We start from the raw sequence: 17,759 nt of genomic DNA on the forward strand, positions 1-17,759 counted from the left end.
TACATTCCAGACTGTAACTATTTGTTGAATATCTATCTTTTCACTCCTCTTGTTTTTGGTTCTTTTGTCAATCACTTCAAATCTGTTCCATCTAGTTTTCAGTCCTTCTGCTATTACTCAACATTTTGTTGCGATCTCCATTATGCCCAAAAACTTCAAAAGAGAAATTTGAACTTTAACAGCCAAACAATGACCCATCAGTTTTTCAATTTTTATATTATTTTATCATATTGAATGGCAAAAGGAAACTCACTCAAAGCTGCATTCTTTTGGAGGCAAGTTTTGGTGGTACAGTTCTGATGGGCCAGGGGACCTCTCCTATGCTGCATGATTCTATGATCATGCTTTAAATTAAACAAATAAACAGTTTCTCGTTACTTATGTTATGATCGCAGTTGATGGACATAGTTTAAGTGAATGGGCAAAGGTCTGGCAGATGGAGTACAATGTTAATAAATGTGAAGTTATTCATTTTGGTCAGAATAACAGTGAAAAAGGACTATTATATTTGAATGGTAAAATGTTGCAGCATGCTGCTATGCAGAGGGACCTGGATGTCCTTGTGTATGAATTACAGATGGTTGGTCTGCAGGTGCAACAGATAATTAAGGCAGCAAATGGAATTTTGTTCTTCATTGCTAAAGGGATTGAGCTCAAAAACAGAGGGGTTATGGTGCAGCTGTGCAGGTGTTGGCCACACCTGGAGTATTGTGTGCAGTTTTGGTCTCCTTACTTGAGAAAGGATGGACTGGCACTAAAAAGGATGCAGAGAAGGTTCACTAGGTTGAGGGGGTTGGCTTATGAGGAGAGACTGGGATTATATTCATTGGAATTTAGAAGAATGAGAGGGACCTTATAGAAACATATAAAATTATGAAGGGAATAGATAAGATAGAAGTAAAGAGGATGTTTCCACAGGTGGGTGAAACTAGTACAAGAGTACATTGCCTCAAAATAAGGGAGAACTAATTCAGGCTGAATTGAGAAGGAACTTCTTCACCCTGAGGGTTGTGAATCTTCGGAATTCCCTGCCCAGTGATGCAGTCAATGTAATTGGCTTTAAAGCCATGATAATATTCTGAACTAAGGGTGAAGGAATTAAAGGTTAAGATGAGAGGGCAGGTAAGTGGAGCTGAGACCACAAAAAGATCAGCCATGATCTTACCGAATGATAGGAAAGGCTCAAAGGGCCAGATGGCCGACACCTGCTCTTAATTCTTATGTTCTTATGATGTTATTACAGCTACTTCTGGCTCAATAGGTTCTTTATGTACTGCCATTGTAGTCTTTCATCTGAACACAAGCGCACAATCGTGCAGGTTCGAATTTAACAATAAAACAGAGGTTTATTATGGAAAGTAAATGAAGATAAAATAGAATGACCTAAACTATTTTTATATGATACATTTTAAAGATTTCAAAACACAGGGTAAAATGCAACCTCATTAATCCCCAAAACATTAAGTTTCAGTGCTCACACCTTTAATTTCATAGCTACATGACTTGACTTAAGTTAAGTGTGGGTTAAATTCTCCATCTTGGGATAGCATCTTTCTGAAGCCTTCATGTAAATGAGTTTGAACTTTGGCAGGGTTGTATCCAAACACTTCTCTGGAACTTTTAAACTAAACTTCTTATACTTTTATATAGCTGATTTTAAACAGTCCGAAACTGCCTCCCTTTTTCAGGAGCAAGTATTTTACACATCTGACATCAACTAGGAGAAAGCGAGGACTGCAGATGCTGGAGGTCAGAGCTGAAAATGTGTTGCTGGAAAAACGCAGCAGGTCAGGCAGCATCCAAGGAGCAGGAGAATCGACATTTCAGGCATGAGCCCTTCTTCAGGATTCCTGAAGAAGGGCTCATGCCCGAAACTTCGATTCTCCTGCTCCTTCGATGCTGCCTGACCTGCTGTGCTTTTCCAGCAACACATTTTCAGCACCTCTAACATCAGTCAAGATTTCTGAAAAACTGCCCAACTGAAATCCAAATGCTTTCCTTGAAGTTAGTGTTTCCCTGAGCCCCTCCCCCAAAATTTTAGAATCCTCTATCTGGAAGCCTATTACAGATATATGTTACTTTCACTTATAAACACTCTGAAGGTAAATAAAATGCCATTACTCTTAGGAATATCTCTCCCTTTTACTGTATTTTAAAATAAATGACTTGGCTGCAAAATTATTAATTAATTAACCATGAAAGCTTTTCTGTCTCACTGAAAATTCATATGCCATTAGTTCAAAATTACAATCCAAAACAAACAATGTATATGATACATAAAGATTTCAGGTTTTGTCGCACTTATCACACCTCATGCTTTTGTCAGTGTTATAATTCACATCACTGTTCATTTTTTCCTCAGTTGCTACTTCTAGAAGAGTTTTCCGGCATTCAAGTTAAATGACAGAGCTGTAGTTGCTGGGTTTATCTTTGTACCCCTTTTGAACAAGGGAACAACATTGTGCACAATGCTGAAGTTATAATGCCAATCTTATGGTCTCAAGGCAGACTATTATTTTAAGTCGAAATTTGGTTCTCAGCTATTAACTTAAAGAATTAGATTAAAAGATTTCACATTTTAAAATAAAAAATAAATCCTATATAAGAATTAAACAAATCGGATACTGCTAACTATATGTTTATTAACACGGATTTAATTAACAGGGCAACTTCCTGTTCTGTTTAAATTTCAGTCTAGAGATCTGTGTACATTCCAGTCTCCCAGGGTCAAACCAAATTTTGTCATAGCTTTCAGGAGTTCAGTTTAATCCTCTTCAATCTTCTCGCTATTCCCAAGTTATGGGATTTCTTGGAGTCCTTCCATCTGCAAACAGCAAAGTGAGTCTCCAACTGTCTTTTAGCACCTCATGATAGTCGACCCCTAGCTCGAACATGAATTTCACTATCTTCTTCCTTGTCAGTTTAAAATTGGCAGCTTTCTTTGTTTCCGAGCTGTTATAGCTCATGATGTAAACCATTGTCTGTTGGAAAACTATGCACATAAGCTGAAAATAAAAAACTGTAAATACTGGAGAAACTCAGCAGCCCTGGTGGTATTTGTGGAGAGAGAAGCCGAACTAATGTTGTGAATTCAAAATGACACTACTTTGAAACCCGTTTTTTGCTGCCAGTCCTGTAGACATTTTCCAGCACTTTTATTTCAGATCTTCTGTAACCACAGTGCGTGCTTTTACCCCAAAACAAAATGTGGCCCCCTTGAAATCTATTGCCATGGAAGTGTGACAGACTGGGAGTGTTCTGGGTACAAATCCAAAGGAGTCACTTTCTATTCCTCCTAGGCTTAACTGTCTCCATTTCAAAAGTACAAGAGGAGCACATTTTCCCCATTGTTCTAGAGTCATACAGCACAGAAACAGATCCTTTAGTCCAACACGTCCATGCCAATCAGATTTCCCATTTGCCTGCATTTGGTGTATGTTCCTTTAAACCTTTCCCATTCATGTACCTGTACAAATGTTTTTTAAGTGTTCTAACTGTACCTACATCTATCACTTCCTTTGGCAGTTCATTTCATGTACTTACCGCCCTCTGTGTGAAGACGTTGCCCCTTGGGAGCTTTTAAATCTTTCTCCCTTGCTGTAAAACTGTGCACTCTAGGGAAAAGACCATTACTGATCTATGCCTCTCATAATATTATAAACCTCCTATACCCCAGGGAAAAAAGTCCCAGCCTATCCAGCCTCTCTTTATAACTTAAACCCTCCAGTCCCATTGTAAATCTCTTCTACACCCTTTCCAATTTAATAACATCATTCCTAGAACAGGGTGATCAGAACTGCACACAGTATAAAAGTGGCCTCACCACTGTCTTGTAGACCAGTTAGTTTGACCTCAGTGGTGGGAAAGACGCTGGAGTCTATTATAAAGGATGAAATTACGACACATCTGGATAGTAACAGGATAGGTCGGAGTCAGCATGGATTTATGAAGGGGAAATCATGCTTGACTAATCTTGAATTTTTTGAGGATGTAACTCTGAAGATGGACGAGGGAGATCCAGTAGATGTAGTGTACCTGGACTTTCAGCAAGCTTTTATGAGCTTAGTGAGCAAAATTAGGGCGTATGGTATTGGGGGCAAAGTACTAACTTGGATTGAAAGTTGGTTGGCTGATAGGAAACAAAGAGTAGTGATAAACGGCTCCATTTCGCAACTGCAGGCAGTAACCAGTAGGGTACCGCAGGGATCATTACTAGGACCACAGCTTTTTACAATATATGTTAGTAATATAGAAGATGGTATTAGCAATAACATTAGCAAATTTGCTGATGATACTAAGCTGGGTGGAAGGGTTAAATGTGATGAGGATGTTAGGAGATTACAGGGTGACCTGGACAGGTTAGGTGAGTGATCAGATGCATGGCAGATGCAGTTTAATGTGGATAAATGTATGGTTATCCACTTTGGTGGCAAGAACAGGAAGGCAGATTACTACCTAAATGGAATCAATTTCGGTAAAGGGGCAGTACAGAGAGATATGGGTGTTCTTGTACACTAGTCAATGAAGGTAAGCATGCAGGTACAGCAGGTAATGAAGAAAGTTAATAGCAAGCTGGCCTTCATAACAAGAGGGATTGAGTATAGAAGCAAAAGGGTTCTTCTGTAGCTGTACAGGGGCCTGGTGAGACCACACCTGGAGTACTGTGTGCAGTTCTGGTCTCCAAATTTGAGGAAAGACATTCTGTCTATTGGGGGAGTGCAGCGTAGGTTCACGAGGTCAATTCCTGGAATGACGGGATTACCTTACGCTGAAAGACTGGAGCGACTGGGCTTGTATACCCTTGAGTTTAGAAGACTGAGAGGGGATCTGATTGAGACATATTAGATTAGACCATAAGACATAGGAGTGGAAGTAAGGCCATTTGGCCCATCAAGTCCACTCTGCCATTCAATCATGGCTGATGGGCATTTCAACTCCACTTACCTGCATTCTCCCCGTAGCCCTTAATTCCTCGAGACGTCAAGAATCTTATCAATCTCTGCCTTGAAGACGTTTAGCATCCCAGCCTCCACTGCACTCTGCGGCAATGAATTCCACAGGTCCACCACTCTCTGGCTGAAGAAATGTCTCCGCATTTCTGTTCTGAATTGACCCCCCCTAATTTTAAGGCTGTGTCGACAGGTCCTAGTCTCCTCGTCTAACGGAAAATATTTCCTAGCTTCCACCCTTTCCAAGCCATGTATTATCCTGTAACTTTCTATTAAGTCTCCCCTTAATCTTCTAAACTCCAATGAATACAATCACAGGATCCTCAGCCGTTCCTCGTATGTTAGACCAACCATTCCAGGGATCATCCGTGTGAATCTCCGCTGGACACGTTCCAGTGCCAGTACGTCCTTCCTGAGGTGTGGGGACCAAAACTGGACACTGTACTCCAAATGGGGCCTAACCAGAGCTTTATGAAGTCTCAGTAGCACAACAGTGCTTTTATATTCCAACCCTCTTGAGATAAATGACAACATTACATTTGCTTTCTTAGTGAAGGACTCAACCTGCATGTTTACCTTTAGAGAATCCTCGACTAGCACTCCCAGATCCCTTTGTACTTTGGCTTTACAAATTTTCTCACCGTTTAGAGAGTAGTCTATGCTTTTATTCTTTTTTCCGAAGTGCAAGACCTTGCATTTACTCACATTGAATTCCATCAGCCATTTCCTGGACCACTCTCCCAAACTGTCTATATCCTTCTGCAGCCTCCCCACTTCCTCAGTACTACCTGCCTGTCCACCTAACTTCGAATCATCAGCAAACTTCGCTAGAATGCCCCCGTCCCTTCATCCAGATCATTAATATATAATGTGAACAGCTGCGGCTCCAACACTGAACCCTGCGGGACACCGCTTGTCACCGGCTGCCATTCCGAAAAAGAACCTTTTATCCCAACTCTCTGCCTTCTGTCAGACAGCCAATCCTCAATCCATACCAGTAGCTCACCTCGAACGCCATGGGCACTCGCCTTGCTCAGCAGCCTCCAGTGTGGCACCTTATCAAAGGCCTTATGGAAGTCTAGATAGACCACATCCACTGGGTTTCCCTGGTCTAACCTCTTCAAAGAATTCCAACGGGTTTGTCAGGCATGACCTCCCCTTCCTAAATCCATGTTGACTTGTTCTAATCAGACTCTGCTCTTCCAAGAATTTAGAAACCTCATCCTTAATGATGGATTCTAGAATTTTACCAACAACTGAGGTTAGGCTAATTGGCCTATAATTTTCCATCTTTTGTCTTGATCCTTTCTTGAACAAGGGGGTTACAACAGCGATTTTCCAATCATTCGGGACTTTCCCTGACTCCAGTGACTCTTGAAAGATCTCAACTAATGCCTCCGCTATTTCCTCAGCCACCTCTCTCAGAACTCTAGGATGTATCCCATCGGGGCCAGGAGATTTATCAATTTTAATGCCTTTTCGCTTTTCAAGCACTTTCTCTTTTGTAACGGCAACCATACTCAACTCAGCCCCCGACTCCCTTTAATTGTCGGGACATTACTCATGTCTTCCACTGTGAAAACTGACGCAAAGTACTTGTTTAGTTCTCCTGCTATTTCCTTATCTCCCATCACTAGGCTTCCAACATCAGTTTGAAGTGGCCCAATGTCTCCTTTTTCCTGTCGTTTGTTTCTTATGTATTGAAAGAAGCTTTTACTATCATTTGTAATATTACTGGCTAGCCTACCTTCATATTTGATCCTCTCCTTCCTTATTTCTCTCTTTGTTATCCTCAGTTTTTGTAGCCTTCCCAATCTTCTGATTTTCCACTGCTCTTATAGGATCTCTCTTTTTCTTTAATACATTTCCTGACTTCCTTTTTCAGCCATGGCTGTCTAATCCCTCCCCGGATAATCTTTCTTTTCTTGGGATGAACCTCTGTACAGTGTCCTCAATTATACCCACAAACTCCTGCCATTTTTGCTCTACTGTCTTCCCCGCTAGGCTCTGCTTCCAGTCTATTTTTGTCAGTTCCTCTCTCATGCCCTCATAATTACCTTTATTTAACTGTAACACCATTACATCCGATTTTGCCTTCTCTCTTTCAAACTGCAGACTGAACTCTACCATATTATGATTGCTGTTTCCTAAGGGTTCCCTTTAAGATTTTTTATAAAGTCTGGTTCATTACATAGCACTAGATCCAGAATAGCCTGCTCCCTTGTGGGCTCCATGACAAGCTGTTCCAAAAAGCCATCCTGTAAGCATACCATGAATTCCCTTTCTTTGGATCCACTGGCAACATTATTTACCCAGTCCACCTGCATATTGAAGTCTCCCATGATCACCGTGACCTTGCCTTTCTGACATGCCTTCTCCATTTCCCGGTACATGTTGCGCCTCTGGTCCTGTCCACTGTTAGGAGGTCTGTACACAGCTCCGATTATGTTTTTTTTGCCTTTGTGGTTCCTCAATTCCACCCACACAGACTCCACATCATCCGACGCTATGTCATTCAATGTCATAGATTTAATTTTGTTCTTAAGTAACAAGGCAACGCCACCCCCTCTGCCCACCTCCCCATCTTTTCGATAAGTTGAAAATCCTTGGAGGTTTAACTGCCAGTCCTGACCCCCCCCGTAACCATGTCTCTGTGATGCTTACCACATCATAATCATTCACTATGATCTGTGCCATTAGTTCATCTGCTTTGTTATGAATGCTATGAGCATTCAGGTAAAGTGTCTTAATGCTAATTTTATCATTAGAGATATTGGAAGTCATAAGATGTCCTAAGTTATCCTTCCTTTTTGCTGCATTCCCCGTCTGCCTCGAGTTTAGATCCACCTGCACAAACGCTATCGTCAAATATGCTAGATTATTAAAGGTTTGGACATTCTGGAGGCAGGAAACATGTTTCCGCTGATGAGTGAGTGCCGAACCAGAGGACACAGCTTAAAAATACGGGGTAGACCATTTAGGACAGAGATAAAGAGAAACTTCTTCACCCAGAGAGTGATGGCTGTGTGGAATGCTCTTCCCCAGAGGGCAGTGGAGGCCCAGTCTCTGGATTCATTTAAGAAACAGTTGGATAGAGCTCTCAAGGATAGTGGAATCAAGGGTTATTGAGATAAAGCAGGAACAGGATACTGATTAAGGATGATCAGCCATGATCATATTGAATGGTGGTGCAGGCTCGAAGGCAGAATGGCCTACTCCTGCACCTATTGTCTATTGTACAGTTGCAACATGACATCCCAACTCCTATACTCAATGAAGGCTTGACTGGGATCATAACAAAGTGGCATCTCAGCTAAAAGTGATATTATAGCAGTATCTCACTCTCAGGAGGTTTTGTAGTGAAGGTAGAGAAGCGATTGTGATCCAGTGGCCAATTAATTGCAACGGAAATTCTTTGACTCTCCATCCATCTGATGAACGTGGTCCAGCCAGCACAGACATCATTGGCATAGGACAATGTCAGAATGTTCCAGGACCTCTTGAGTTGTTGGCCTTGTCCTGACAAGAGATGTTGTGATTATGTCTGAGACAGAGAAGGGGATAGCTGTTCAGCATGTTCTGTTGCCTTGTATATGTTGTGCAGGCCTTACCACTGTAGAGGAGCGTACTGCAGCTACAGGCTTGGTAGACTCAAAGTTTGACTTCGTTATTCAAGTTGCTGTTGTTCCACACACACTTCCTCAGCTTGGACATTAAATTTGCAGTTGTTGTGACGTATGTGCGTTGATTTTGGCAACAAGCTGATGATTTTGGAAACTAGATACATGCCCTCACAGTCACATTGTCAATCTTGAAAAATTGTATAATTTGATGACCATCCTGCACTATTACCTTGTCTTCCTGACTTCAAACTTTTCAATCTAACCCTTGTAGGTATATCTAGATCATCCTTTGGATTGCACTTCCTCTAGACTTCATTTACCAGTTTGTCAAACCTAGGTGCACAGTCTAACAACATATGAAATGGGAACATTAACATTTTTGCAACAGAAGAATGCAACAGTATTTGAAGACTTCAGGAAGATGTAGCGTATTTCGATTTCCAAAGGACATTTGATAAGATTCCAAATAAAAGCTGATTCCACAAGATAAGATATCACAGTTTTGAGGCTAATTTGTTAAATGAATTGAGGATTGGTGAACACAGAAGATAGAGATTTAGGATTAATTTTTTTTCAGATTGGAAGGATGTAATTAATGGAGTGCTAAAGGGATCAATCCTATGGCATTAGTTATTTACCATTTATATTAATGATGTGAAGGATGGAATAGAGTGTATTGTATATAATTTTAATGCGGATTCAAAAATAACTGGAGGACATGATATAACGAGGACCCAAGGAATCTGCCAGGAGATTTAGAGAGTTTTGAGTGAGTGAGTAAAACATGGTAAATAGAGCTTAATTAAAGAAAGTGTGAGGTGATACACTATGGTAGGAAGAATCAAAGACACCAAAACCAGAGTGCATAGACACCATAAGAAATAGGAGCAGGAGTAGGCCACTTGGCTCCTCCAACCTTATCTGCCATTTGATAGGATCATGACTGATCTGACATTGTTCACATCCGCTTTCCTGCCCTTTCCCTATTGATCAAGAATCTATTTCAGCCTTTAACATACACAAGGACACTACCATTACAGCTCTCTGCGGCAAGGAGTTCCAAAGATACTCAACCCTCTGGGAGAAGATCTTCCTCCTTATGTTAGTCTCAAATAAAGAGGCACCAATTTAAGACTATGTCCACTGGTCCTTGAGTCTCCCATTAGGGAATGCGTCGTCACAGCATTTATCTTGTCAACCTCTTAAGACTCCAATATATTTTTAATGAGATCACCTCACATTCTTCTAACCTCTAGTAACTAGAGTCCCAACCTGTTTTTCTTTTTCTCATCATAATCCCTCTATGCCCGGGTTCATCCTAGTGAATTTTCTCTGAATTGTGTCCAATGAAACAATATCTTTTCTTAAATAAGATGACCAAAACTGCTCACAGTAGTCCAGATGTGTCTTTCTAGCACCTAGTACAGTTGCACTAAGACTTCCATACTCTTATACTCCAACCCCCTTGAAATAAGGATTGATATTCCATTAGCCTTCCTGATTACTTGCCACACCTATGTGCAAGGCACAAGCATGGACATATTTTGAGTGCAGAACTTTTGTTTGTACTAATGTTCCCCTTTTGGCCTCCCCAGATCACTCCAAAACAATGTAAAGAACTGTATTTGACACTGGCTTGTTTGGAGAAATTGACAGAAAGGTGATGCATTCAAGCAGCAATCTGCCCTTGGGTGTTACAACTAACTTTTAGTCAGGTCTTACTTGCTTATCAACTCCTTCACAACTAAAACTGGATATAGTAATCCAGTCACCACCTGATAAGAACGATATGATTTACTTATGACTTGCTTTTTAGCCTACTATTTTTCAAAATTTTCAAATGTTATTTCCCTTGCATAAAACTATGTTAACTTTATTTAATTTAATTAAGCTTTTCCTAATGTCATGCTGTTTCTTCCTTACTAATTTATTCTTTAACAGTTTTTCACTGATCAACTTTAGACAAACTGATTTGTCATTTTCTGCTTTCTGTTGTCTTCCCTTCTTAAACAGGGTTGGCAGAAAGGCACTTTTCCAACCTGTTGGACCCTTTCCAGGATCCAGTAAGTTTTGGAATATTTTGACCAAAACTTCCACCACCTCTGAATCCATTTTCTTTCCAGGTCCTGGCAACTTGTCTGCCTTTAGTGCCATTAGTTTGTCAAATACTTTGCCCCTCACGGGAGAGACTGTTATAAGATTTTTTGAACTGTTGGCAACTTGCTAATCTATTATCTTTGATTTGATTACAGTTCTTCCACTATGAAGACTATTGCAAAACACTGGTTTATCTACCATTTCCATGTTCCCCATTATTAATTTCCCAGCTGCATCCACTAAGGATTCCATATTGACTTGAACTCCTCTTTACATTTATACATGCATAGAAGCTCTTGTTGTTTGTCTTTACAAAAGTAAATTGGCAAAAAATATAATAAATTTTATTGTCAGCTGCTGCTGTTCCTAAAATGTTCAAAATACTCCAGCTTAACATTATTTTTTGCCCTTGTGCATCCTTTAATATTTGGTTGATTATTCTTCTTGAATGCCTTTGTTAACTATGGGTGATCAACTTTCATCAGAATAACTGGAAATTTGTTTTACTGAGCATTTTAACTATCTCTCCTGTCTAACCTTTTAAGTATTTTGTAAGTTTCAATTGCGATTTCTTCTCTTTCTTCGAAACCCTTGAGAGTGTAGGTCTATTTTATCCCATTTTTCTTCATAGGACAGTTCTGCCGATCTGGAAACAAGTCTGGATGAACCTTCATCAGACTCCCTTTATGGCAATATCTTTCCTGAGATAAGCAGACCCTCACTGCATATGCCAATCCAGTACTATTTATTCCTACTCTTCATTTTCTGTCTGTAGACCAATCATTAATCCACGCAGCTACATTGCTTCCTATCCCATGTGCTTTAATTTTTCTAACCATTCTCTTTTGTGGACTCTTTATCAAAAAAACCTTCTTAAAATCCAAATATACTATTTTTCATCAGCTCCTTTATCAATTTTGTTGGTAACGTCTTCAATAAACTCGAAACAAGTTAATCAAACATTATTTCTCATTTACAAAACTATGCTGGTTATACCCAATCTGACAATTACCAATCAAGTATTCATTCAACGTATCCTTTATCATCAATTCTAGCATTTTCCTTACTACTCACGTCAGGCAAAAAGATAATTTCCTTTTTTTCTCTCTTGCTCCCTTCTTAAATAATGAGATGATTATTGCAACCTTCCAAACCGCAGGAATCATTCCAGAAATTGGAATTTTGGAATATAATTGCCAATGCATTGATTAACACCATAGTCACCACTTTCAACATTTTCGGATGTACACTATCAGTTTCTGGGCATTTAGTAGCTTTCAGACCATTAATTTCTCCAGTCCAATCCTCTCAGCATTTCTAATTTCTGTCAACTCCTCATTCTCCCTCGTTACTTGGACCTTTGATTGTGGGAGAATTCTGATATCTTCCTCACTGAAAAGTTTACACTGTTGAATGAATCCATCCACATGTCATGATAACTGAAAATGTTTCGTTTGGCAGAATATGGAAACATTTCATTTAGTGCTGATTTGTTGATCATGTGTTTTGTATTCTTTCACTATGTGGGCACCTTGTTTGTCAGGGATTTTAGAAAACAAATGTCCATTGAATAATGGCTGATTTTAATTGGAAGTTTTAGAATCATACTTCTTGAATGTTGAGATGCTAATCACGTATCTATACATGACACATGAAATACTATTTCTGCAATTTTTTGTAAATGTTAGAAGTCTTTATTTAAAAGTGTAAATTTGTGAGAAAAAATTGCATTAATAACCTTGTCTGTCTATGCGCTCTCAGTTTGTTGTGTTGCTGTGAGAAATTGCTTGGAATGTCGCCAAAGGCAAAGGGATAGGATGTCAAAGATTTCCCTAACCAGTACTAAGCCCCAAGAGAGTCTTCAGAGTTTAACAGGATCCGGTGCAACCAAGGTAATATAACTTAACACAGATCTTGTCTGTGACTTTTTTTTCTTTCAGCCTCATAAACTGACTTCAAACTTTTGATATGAAATCAAGACACTTCTTTGCAGTCTACAGATTATACCATTTCAAGAAATTATGTTTAAAAATACATGAATATTCTAATTTGTGTACTTTCCTTTCTTCCAGTTTTGTATATTACAATGATTAATATTCAGCAAACCTGAATATCACATACCATATTGACTTTTTGAACAGTAGTAAAGATGATCAATTTACATTGTGTTCAAACCCCCAACTTGATGCATCTTCAGGTCTCTGGTCTCTGATGTTCTGGAGACTGAAAAACTTGACCCATCGTGCTCAACAGGTTGAGGAAATAACTTAAAAAATGAAAGAACAGTGGATGCTGTAAATCGGAAAGAAAAACAGAAATGACTGGAAAAGCTTATTGGGTCTGTGAAGAGAAATCACAGACATCTGGTGACCCTCAGTTCTGAGAGAAAAACACCAGACCCGAAACATTAACTCTGATTTCTCTTCACAGATGCTGCCAGAACTGCTGAGTTTTTCCCAGCAATTTCTGTTTTTTTGAGGAAATAACATTTTTGTTCTCTCAACACTACTGTAATTTGCTTAGTGTGTCTAGTGTGTATTTTTCAAATACATAGAGGTTAGATTCTGAGGAAAATTTTGAAATAAAATATTAATAGAGCAGTAAAGTCACTGACTCAAAATATTTACTCTACTTTCTGTTCACAGATGCTCCTAACCTGCTGAGTTTTGCCAGCAATTTCTGTTTTTGTTTCCAATTTCGAGCATCCAGTTCTTTTTTTTTCCCTGTGCAATGCCATCTTGGAAATGGGGCCACAAAACCTTAACCCTAATTTAACATGTCATAGCTTGTTTGCAAGTAAATGTTATTTGTGTTATCTTTAGACAAAAGAAAATATTTTTCATCAGCTGCATTTTAATAAGTTGTTTATTTTTTCAGACTGGTGTTGAAAATATCTCTGGTAACCTTTCTCCAATTAAAGATCCTGACAGATTACTGCAAGATGTAGACATTAACCGTTTGCGAGCTGTTGTCTTTCGTGACGTGGTAATTATTTACTTCATTGAAATTATTTTTATGGTCATTGGATTTACAGGTACCTTTACTGTAAAATCTAGGTATTACAAAACACATGAAGTTGTTTATACCCAGAATTCTATAGTTCCTGCAATTTTATTTTGAAATGAGAAATTGATGATATAGAACAGCACAGAACGACCATTCAGCCCACGATGTTGTGCCGACCACTGATCCTCAAGTATGCACCCTCAAATTTCTGTGACCATATGCATGTCCAGGAGTCTCTTAAATGTCCCCAGTGACCCTGCCTCCACAACTGCTGCTGGCAACGCATTCCATGCTCTCTCAACTCTGTATAAAGAACCCGCCTCTGGCATCCCCTCTATACTTTCCTTCAACCAGCTTAAAACTATGACCCCTCGTGTTGGTCATTTCTGCCCTGGGAAATAGTCTCTGGCTATCGACTTTATCTATGCCTCGCATTATCTTGTATACCTCAATTAGGTCCCCTCTTCTCCTCCTTTTCTCCAATGAAAAAAGTCCTAGCTCAGTCAACCTCTCCTCATAAGATAAACCCTCTAGTGCAGGCAGCATCCTGGTAAACCTTCTCTGAACCCTCTCCAAAGCATCCACATCTTTCTTATAATAGGGTGACCAGAACTGGACGTAGTATTCCAAGTGCGGTCTAACCAAAGTTTTATAGAGCTGCAACAAGATCTCATGACTCTTAAACTCAATCCCCTTTTAATGAAAGCCGAAACACCATATGCTTTCTTAACAACCCTGTCCACTTGGGTGGCCATTTTAAGGGATCTATGTATCTGCACCCCAAGATCCCTCTGCTCCTCCACACTGCCAAGAATCCTATCCTTAATCCTGTACTCAGCTTTCAAATTCGACCTTCCAAAATGCATCACCTCGCACTTATCCAGGTTCGAACTCCATCTGCCACCTCTCAGCCCATCTCTGCATCCTGTCAATGTCCTGCTGCAGCCTACAACAGCCCTCTATACTGTCAACGACACCTCTAACCTTTGTGTCATCTGCAAACTTGCGAACCCATCCTTCAATCTCCTCATCCAAGTCATTAATAAAAATTACAAACAGCAGAGGCCCAAGGACAGAGCTCTGTGGAACACCACTCACCACCGACTTCCAGGCAGAATATTTTCCTTCTACTACCACTCGCTGTCTTCTGTTGGCCAGCCAATTCTGTATCCAGACAGCTATGTTCCCCTGAATCCCATTCCTCCTGACCTTCTGAATGAGCCTACCATGGGGAACCTTATCAAATGCTTTGCTGAAGTCCATATCCACCACACCCACAGCTCGACCCTCATCAACTTTTCTAGTCATATCCTCAAAGAACTCGATAAGGTTTGTGAGGCATGACCTGCCCCTCACAAAGCCGTGCTGACTGCATTTAATCAAGCCATGCTCTTCCAGATGGTCATAAATCCTATCCCTCAGAATCCTTTCTAACACCTTGCAGACGACAGACGTGAGACTTACTGGCCTGTAATTGTCGGGGATTTCCCTATTTCCTTTCTTGAAAAGAGGAATTACATTTGCCTCTCTCCAGTCCTCAGGTACGACTCCAGTGGAGAGCAAGGATGAAAAGATCTTTGCAAGTGGCGAAGCAATTACATTTCTCGTTTCCCAAAGCAGCCGAGGACAAATCTGCTCCGGGCCTGGTCACTTGTCAATCTTAATGTTTGACAAAATTTTGAGCACATCAGCTTCCTCTATCTCTATCCATTTCAGCATGCACACCTGCTCTTCAAAGGTTTCATTCACTACAAAGTTCATTCCTTTTGTAAAGACAGAAGCAAAAAACTCATTTAGGGCTTCCCCTACATCCTCAGACTCCACCCACAAATTCCCTCTGCTATCCCTGATCGGCCCTACTCCTTCTTTGACCATTCTCTTATTCCTCACATAAGTGTAAAATGCCTTTGTGTTCTCCCTAATCTGTTCGGCCAAGCCTTTCTTGTGCCCCCTCCTGGCTCTCCTCAGACCATTTTTAAGCTCCTTCCTCGCCTGCCAGTAATCCTGTAGAGCTGAGCTTGACCTTATCTTCCTCCACCTTATGTCAGCTACCTCCTTCCTTTTGACGAGAAGCTCCACCGCTATTGTCATCCAAGGTTCCTCTATCTTACTACCACTTGCCTGTCTCAGAGGGACATATTTATTCATCACTTGCAACAACTGTTCCTTAAACAGTCTCCACATTTCTATAGTGCCTTTACCATGGAACAATTGCTCCCAATCCATGCTTCCTAACTCATGCCTAATTGTATCATAGTTTCCTCTTCCCCAATTAAATATCCTCCCATTTTGCCTAATCCTCTCCTTCTCCAGAGCTATGTAGAATGTGAGGCAGTTGTGGTCACTATCACCAAAATGCTCTCCCACCACAAGATCTGATACCTACCCTGGCTCGTTTCCGAGCACCAAGTCTAGAATGGCCTCACCCCTCATTAGCCTGTCAGTGTACTGAGTTAGGAAACCCTCCTGATGAACACACCTTACAAAAACAGCTCCATTCAAATCTTCTGCTCGAAGGAGGTTCCAATCAATATTGGGAAAGTTAAAGTCACCCATTGCAACAACCCTACTATGTCCACACTTTCCAAAATCTGCCGATCTATGCTTTCTTCCATTTCCCTGCTGCTACTGGGGGGGCTGTAGTAAACCCCTAAAGAGGTGACTGCTCCCTTGCTGTTCCTAATTTCCATCCATACTGACTCGGTGGGCAGATCTTCCTCGACAATGGAAGCTTCTGTAGCTGTGATACCCTCTCTGATTAGTAGTGCTACACCCCATCCTCTTTTTTTTCCCCCCTCCCTAATTCTTTTTAAGTGCTGTAAGCCCTGGAACATCCAGCAAACATTCGTGCCCCTGAGAAACCCATGTCTCTGTTATGGTCTCAACATCATAGCACCAGGTACTGATCCATGCTCTAAGCTCATCACTTTTATTCCTGATGCTCCTTGCATTAAAGCAAACACACTTTAACTGATACCTTGGTTCCTTGCCAGGAAAATCCTTCCCACTAGCTGGTCTACTTCTTGCTATTGCCTCATTTTCATCAACTCTCACCTCCGGTAGGCAGCTCAGGTTCCCACCCCCCTGCCATACTAGTTTAAACCCTCTCGAACTACTCGAACAAACCTTCCACCCAGGACATTGGTCCCCTTCCAGTTCAGATGCAACCCGTCCTTCTTGAACAGGTTATGTTGGAATCTTAAAAGAAAGGAAAATGAAAGAATCTGTTACGTTTGTTTATTTTTCGCAATAATTCACCTATATTTCAGTGTGAAATGCTGGCAACAGGGAAAGTATTACCTTAAATCAGAAAGGTGCAAGTCCTAATAGTTAAAACACTATTTCAACCGAAAAGAAAGAAACCCAGGAAATAAGGAAGTGTTTCTGATTGACAGTTATTTTTTAAGTCTTGCATTGGTTCAGTTGAGGAAACCTGAGTATTGTGATTAGCAATATCTCTATATTAAAATATTTGTATTGTTGTATTACTTTGACCCTGCTCTACTAAAGCTTGGGCAGACTTAAAACATTGTCTCGTACCTCATCTAGTTTGACTACACTTGTTGCAGATTCGATTGCATACTACACAGCTAGCTTTTCAGGCTGAGTCATGAAGATCTGCAACCCCAATCTCCATCCTTTTTACTTATTCATTCACGGAATGAGGGTGACGTTGGCTAGGCCAGCATTTATTGCCCATTGCTAATTGCTGAGAGGATAGTTAAAAGTCGACCATAAGCCAGACCAGGTAAGGATAGCAGTTTCCTTCCCTAAAGGACATTAGCGAACTATTTGGAGTTTCCTGACAATCAATAAAGGATTCATTAGACTAGTTATCATTAGACTCTTAATTCCAAATATTTATTAAATTCAAATTCCACTATCTGCCCTTGTTGATTCGAACTCAGGTCCCCAGAACATTACCTGGGTCTCTAGATTAACAGTCCAGCAACAGTACCACGAGGCTGTTTGTGGCTTTTACTGTCACCACACCCTCTTTGTCCCCAGCCCCTTGGAAATAACCTTTCGACTTTGTACCATGTCAAAAGGAACAGCTACTTCCAACTCTAAACTTACTTCGGTC

At 40.5% G+C, this 17,759-nt stretch overlaps 1 protein-coding gene across 2 annotated transcripts in view; it reads left to right on the forward strand.

Moving 5' to 3' along the window:
* The window catches only part of nbeaa (neurobeachin a), an 861,601-nt gene that overhangs the window by 262,682 nt on the left and 581,160 nt on the right, over window positions 1-17,759 (forward strand). For both annotated transcript variants that reach the window (XM_060826144.1, XM_060826143.1), the window contains 2 exons: window positions 12,431-12,561; window positions 13,547-13,654. In XM_060826144.1, coding sequence (XP_060682127.1) covers window positions 12,431-12,561; window positions 13,547-13,654 — 239 coding nt within the window. The remainder of the gene's footprint in view (window positions 1-12,430; window positions 12,562-13,546; window positions 13,655-17,759) is intronic.

Source organism: Hemiscyllium ocellatum, chromosome 6 (assembly GCF_020745735.1).
Source record: "Hemiscyllium ocellatum isolate sHemOce1 chromosome 6, sHemOce1.pat.X.cur, whole genome shotgun sequence".
NCBI classification, from domain to species: Eukaryota; Metazoa; Chordata; class Chondrichthyes; order Orectolobiformes; family Hemiscylliidae; genus Hemiscyllium; species Hemiscyllium ocellatum.